Below are 6,904 nucleotides of genomic sequence, written 5' to 3'. Positions count from 1 at the left end.
GCTGGAGTACAGTGGTGTGCTCTTGGCTCACTGCAGCCTCTGCTTCTCGGGTTCAAGCAATTCTCCTGCCTCAGCATCCTGAGTAGCTGGAATTACAGGCACCTGCCACCACACACAGCTGTTTTGAATTTTTAGTAGAGATGGGGGTTTCACCATGTTGGCCAGGCTGGTCTCGAACTCCTGACCTCAAGCGATTCACCCTCCTTTGCCTCCCAAAGTGCTGGGATTACAGGCATGGGTAACCATACCTGCCTGTATTTACGAACAGAAACCTTATCTAGACTTTAACGCAATTTTCTAAATGCTCTTCCCCTTTTGTTATCTCTACTGGGCCTTAGTTATTAAATGACACAGTGACTTTTAAAACTCCTGGTAAAGGTCCTTTTGCACAAAACCTGGCACACAATAGCCAATCATAAATAAAGAATAAGTGAATTCAATTGTACTAAAATGCATCTTCAAAAATCCAGAGAAAGAAAAACAGCATGCCCAAGTTTGAAGCTATATGATAAACATACATCTATTCATAATTCAGTTACAGCTAGCCCAGTCTCAGCTAGGTAATGGTTAAAGGGATAGTCCTAGGCAAAGTTAAGTTTACAAAGTTTATGTGGTTAAAGGATCTCTTCCTCCTCAAGCCCTACTCTAGATAACCAACACTCAAAGGCGAATGGAATGCTGTGGTAATTAGGGTAGCAAAAAGGGTAAATATTTGAAATCGGTCCCTCAGGAGTTCCAATCCTAGCTCCACAGATTCCTAACTAATGTCAACCTGGACACATTTAAAATCTCTGATCTTTAGATTCTTCGCCCACAGAATTTGGTTCATAACATGACAACTTCACAAAATTTCTCTGAGGCTTATAACTTTAAAATATTTATAAAGCACTTTCAGAACAATGTCTGGCTCATGATTGGAGCCAATATGAAACAGTTTCTACCTAAGATTCACTATGAGTGCACAGCTGGCCTTTTAGATTCTTCTTCCATAATGATGGGTGTTGACTTTTTCTGTTTTGCTTAAAAAGCAGAAAACTTGCTATAAACACAAAATTTCATTAATGGGAAAAAATACTGAATTTCTAGTATAAATTTCATGGGGGGGAGGGGGGAAAGGACCAGTAATTTGATTTGGTATGCAATGTCCCAAACTACAGATACCAACTTCTTTCCATTTTTAACCCTATATCAGTGTTTAAGTTTTTATTAGTAAAGTAAGATAATCAGAAATTTAGTAAGCCTGAATAACAACACCTGGTAGTATGAATAATAAATACTGTTTTTGTTTATTCATCTTTGAGGATAAAACTCCCAATTAAATAGCTTTACTTTCTTGGCCAAGCACGGTGGCTCATGCCTGTAATCCTTTGGGAGGCGGAGGCAGGCAGGTGGACTACTTGAGCCCAGGAGTTTGAGATCAGCCTGGGCAGCATAGTGAAACTCCGCTATAAAAAAATACAAAAATTAGCCAGGCATGGTGGTAAGTGCCTATAGTCCCAGCTACTCCGGTGGCTGAAGTGGAAGTGGGAGAATCACCTGAGCCCAGTGAGCGGAAATCATACCACTGCATTCCAGCCAGAGCAACACAGTGAGACCCCATCTCAAAAAAAAAAAAAAAGCTTTACCTTCTTCTTAGCTCAGATCTAGTCAGCTTCAAGGAACTTCCTAATTCTCTTTTAGCATATAAGTTAATTTAACCACATACATATTATATTTCCCTTCTCTTAAGCATAAGCTGAGGTTTCTTCAACCCCAAACCTTAGTTTTCATTCCTTTTCTCTTCAGTTGGGTATCTTTCTAGCCAATTAAAAAAAAAAAAACCTTTGATCCTTCTCCATAAGCAGGCTTTTTCCATAAAATGCTTAACCAAAAAATGCTGTTTGAGAGACTCAAGAAACTATTCACTAGAAAATTACAGATACCAAGTGAAGAAACAACTTGGTGTGAAAGTCCCCAATTACACACACACACAAAAGCTGAAATTTATAGAATACTGCGAGAAATAATTTTTTTTTAAATCACCTTGTAATTTAATTTTGGTTAATCTACTTTATAGGTAATTTCTGTTGAGTCCACATTCAGGCAGTATGAGAGTATGAACCCAGTTTTGCTGTTTCTTCTTAACAGCAACCCAGACACGTATAGGATCAAGAGAGGGGCCAGGAGTTTTCTTTATAATCACTCCATAGCTCAATTAACTTAAGCTCAATAGAGTTTTAGGATCAAGAGAATGTTTAGCCTGTTCCTTTTCAAAACGGTACTTTTGGGGGTGACATTGTTTAAAAAACTACATTTCCCACTAAAAGAAAAGCTTCTTTGTGAATAAGCGTATCACACAAGTAGTTGGGGAATATTATGTAGCCGCCCCCCCCAAAAAAAAAATGTGAATTATTTCATTTTGTAAGATCAGGGATTTAACCAGGTGACCTTTATTAAATTCTCCTTCTGTCTTAAGTATACCACAATTCACTGTTTCTCTCCTTCCAGAGACAAATCCCCTATTTTTTATTTCATACTAGCAAATGAACCCAGTAATAAAAGCCAATCTCTGACATGGATATTAATACATAAGTGGCAAATTCATGTGGTAACTACAATTAACTATCCACCAGAAAAATAATAATCTTACCTTTTTTCATTTCCATATGACTTCTGTGCAACTTTTGCATGAAGAATAAGTACTGTTTGATCCCCTCGCTCTTTTAAATAATTTCGCATAGCTTCCCTAAAATCAAATATAAATATTACTGTTACAGAGGTGAAATTCTTGATGAAATCTTTCATTACTATGCTCTGTAATGAAAATGCTTACAAATATTTTTTAAAATAAGCAAACCTTAAAAACAAAAACAATAAAGCAAAGTAAATCCATAAATTAAATCTGAAGATTATACAATAAGACAATCAATAAGACAATAAATTCTGCTCATTTTCAATTCTATTCCTTGTTCTTTAAAAATAAGAAACTGTCTCGCATTCTTTGAAATTTATGATATAACTCAAACCACAATTACATCTTCCAGAATAACTAGAATCAACATATACACTGCTAATGTGACTTTAAAATATTATAAAGTTAATAAAATGCAGTAATTTTGTAGTTTAACAATGTTTCCCTACCCCAGCTATCAGAAGCAATGTTTTTCACTTAACACAAAGGTCATAACAAGTCATTAGGTTATCTAAATGATCCTAAATGACAATCCTATAAGGATCAAGAAAGGCCTATCATTCACATACAAATACATAATTATCTCAAGGATATTATTAAATAAATAAAATTTAATAAAAGCTAATTGAAATCAGTGAAAATCGGAATTTTGAAAAAAATACAATGTTAATTCTTTTAAGTATAAACAACGCTACAAATTTATTGAGCAAATGCTCTATACAAAGTTCAGTATCTTAAATGCATTTATATACTCAATTGTTTTGCTAAGCAATATTAAATAAGCAATTTTTATAGTAAAAAGAAAGCAATCTCTACACAGATGAAACTATAACGATTCTGAATCAGCAGAATCCCAATTCCTTAGGATGTCTTACACATTCCAAACTTAAATGTTATTCTACTGATATTATAAAGACAAATATCAGGTATAAGAGGCTATCTATACAACAGTAATAAATGATTAAATGTGAGGACTTCTAGATTTACAGCACTTACACACTAAGTAGCCTGGGGCAAATCATTTAACCTCAACCAGCCTGATTCCTTAACTGGAAACTGAAGATAGTAACAACTCCCTTTCACAGGGTGGCTGAGGGGATTAAATGAGAGAACCTAGATGACAGCATTTATATTTACCAACTGAAAAAACCTGCTAGCTGCAGGGCAGGACAGTAACACCAGGATATAAATAGACTGAGAACTAGTCCCTACCACTGAAAAGGAACTCAAAGTCCAAAGTGTAATGAAATGCAATAATCCAAGTAGAGATATGTACAAAAAGCACCAATGAGGGAATGCCTATGTAAAGACAGGGGTGGATGGTAAAGGACTACATGCTTGGAAAAGTTTCTTAGAAGCCCTAATTCCGAGAGAGAAGTCGGCACAAGAAGTGGGAGGAGGAAGGCGTAAGGTGTTCCAGGGCCTGAAAATAGTGTGAACAAAGGCATGAATAACTTTGCACATTCAGGATAAGGAGTAAGGCAGCCACAACAATAATACAAGAGCAGCTAATGTTTCTTGAGTGTTTACTATGTGCCAGGCCCTGAACAAAGCACTTTAACTTCATTATTTTATTTAATCCTCAAAATCAGAAAAGGTAAGTACTGTTAACACCATTTTGACTGTCATGCCAAGGTCTTACAGTGAACAGCGGCAGTCAGGAATTGAAACAAATTTTGCGAGATTCTAAGGTGAGCCATGGCCGTGAATAAGGTTGACAATGATAGAGTCAAACTATGAAAGGCTTTGAAAATTGACATTTGTATACTTAAATACTAAGTGTAAAAGTTCAAGCTATTTCAAATATCACCCCATAACAGGTGATAATAAAAGTGGTAATACATTTCTGCATGGCAAAAGAAACTATCAACTACATTATTAACAAAGAAAACAGACAACCTACAGAATGGGAGAAAATATGTGCAAACTGTGCATCTGATAAAGGTTTAATATCCGGCATCTATAAGGAACTTAAATTCATAAAAAGACAATAAAAATAGGCAAAAGATATGAACACTTTTCAAAAGAAGACATACATGTGGCCAACAAGCATATGAAAAAAGCTCAATATCACTGATCACTAGAGAAACACAAATCAAAATCACAATGAGACACCATCTCACTCACACCAGTCAGAATGGCTATTATTAAAAAGTTAAAAAATAGCAGATGCTGGAGAGGTTGAGGAGAAAAGGGAATATTTATACACTGTTGGTGGTAGTGTAAATTAGTTCAACTGTTGTGGAAAGCGGTATGGCGACTCCTCAAAGAGCTAAAACAGAACCTTCATTCGACCCAGCAATATCATTACTGGGTATACCCAGAGGAGTATACATCATTCTACCATAAAGATACACAAACACAAATGTTCACTGCAGCACTATTTGCAATAACAAAGACATGGAATCAACATAAATGCCCATCAATGACAGAAAGTGAGGTACATATACACCATGGGATATTATGCAGCCATAAAAAAGAATGAGGTTATGTCTTTTGTGGGAACATGAATGAAGCTGGAGGCTATCTTCCTTAGCAAACTAATGCAGGAACAGAAAACCAAATACCACATGTTCTCACTTACACATGGGAACTAAATGATGAGAACTTATGAACATAAAGAAGAAAACGACAGACACTGGGATCTACTTGAGGGTGGAGGGTGGGCGGAGGGAGAGGAGCAGAAAAAATAACTATTGGGTACTGGGCTTAATACCTCGGTGATGAAATAATCAACAAATCCCTATGGCATGAGTTTACCTATGTAACAAACCTTCACATGTAACACTGAACCTAAAATAAAACTTTAAAAAAAATCCTGGAAAATACTCGAAGTACTTTTAGGAGAAGTATTGTTACATAAGTTCTTCATTATGATTAAACCTTTAAGTATAAAAAAAGTGGTAGCATGTAGTAAAATTTTTAGAGATCCAGAGAAGAACTCAAAATGGAAAAAAAAAAAAAAAANAAAAAAAAAAAAAAAAAATCCATCCTTTTGTGAATTGGGACAGGATCACCAGTCAATTTTCTCTCAACCCCATTACAGAAAATCAATACTGCAGAAACTAAATTTTCAATCTAAACTAAAGGCAATGAGAGAGCTTATTAAGGTTTTTAAAAAATAACGTAATTAAGCCAGGCATGGTGGCTTACACCTGTAATCCCAGGACTTTGGGAAGCCGGAACAGGCAGATCAAGAGGTCAGGAGATCAAGATCATCCTGGCCAAGATAGCGAAACCCCGTCTCTACTAAAAATACAAAAATTAGCTGGGCATGGTAGCACATGCCTGTAGTCCCAGCTGCTTAGCAGACTGAGGCAAGAGAATCGCTTGAACCCAGGAGGCAGACATTGCAGTGAGCTAAGATCGCGCCATTGCACTCCGGTCTGGTGACAGAGTGAGATTATATTTCAGAAAATAAATAAATAACTAAAATAAATAATATGTAATTAATTTTACTTTTTAGTTGTTTAGTTATTATTTCTAGGGAAGGGATTCAAAAGCAGAGAGACAAGACAAAATTATAAATAGGCTCTCACACATCAAAGGTGAGATGTTGCAGAAGTCAAGGTCACTTTAATTCCAGCAAGAAGTCTAACAGATGCCAGCTGGGGGAAGGACATAAGCAGGAGTTAGGTCTGAAAGCCTCTATTTTATTTGTAAAATGAGAGGCCATCATGATGTCTAATGGAAAGAAAACAGTACTAAATACTGGAAATACCTTCCAGGATATGGAAAAGGAAGCTAACTATGGACAAATAAAATGACTGAATATTGGTATCAAAGGACCAGCTAATGTTGGAATCCAAAAATAATGGTACCAATTCCCACTAACATTCCAAGGGAGGGAACAGGGAGAGTATGCTCTCAAACCTGCTGGGTACTACAGATGCAGCCTGGAGAGGGTGACAATGATAAGGGATGTGAGGTGTTGTAAAGTCAGGTAGCTGAACATAAAATTCAGGGTGAATAAGAAAACAGAAGGCTGGGCGCGGTGACTCATACCTGTAATCCCAGCACTTTGGGAGGCCGAGGTAGGCGGATGACCTGAGGTCGGAAGTTTGAGACCAGCCTGACCAACATGAAGAAATCCCATCTCTACTAAAAATATCAAATTAGCCAGGCATGGTGGCACATGCCTGTAATCCCAGCTACTCAGGAGGCTGAGACAGAAGAATTGTTTGAAGCTGGAGGCGGTGGTTGCAGTGAGCCAAGATCATGCCACTGCACTCC

General features: G+C 36.8%; 1 protein-coding gene across 4 annotated transcripts in view; it reads right to left on the bottom strand.

Moving 5' to 3' along the window:
- Positions 1-6,904, bottom strand: part of RBPJ (recombination signal binding protein for immunoglobulin kappa J region) — a 117,467-nt gene that overhangs the window by 25,861 nt on the left and 84,702 nt on the right. For all 4 annotated transcript variants that reach the window (XM_017505101.2, XM_017505102.2, XM_017505103.2 and 1 more), the window contains one exon: positions 2,630-2,725. In XM_017505101.2, the coding sequence (XP_017360590.1) occupies positions 2,630-2,725 (96 nt within the window). The remainder of the gene's footprint in view (positions 1-2,629; positions 2,726-6,904) is intronic.

Source organism: Cebus imitator, unplaced genomic scaffold (genome assembly GCF_001604975.1).
Source record: "Cebus imitator isolate Cc_AM_T3 unplaced genomic scaffold, Cebus_imitator-1.0 Scaffold333, whole genome shotgun sequence".
In the NCBI taxonomy this organism is placed as follows: Eukaryota; Metazoa; Chordata; class Mammalia; order Primates; family Cebidae; genus Cebus; species Cebus imitator.
The sequence above is the reverse complement of the archived record's forward strand: the minus strand, read 5'-3'. Positions and strand labels throughout refer to the sequence as shown.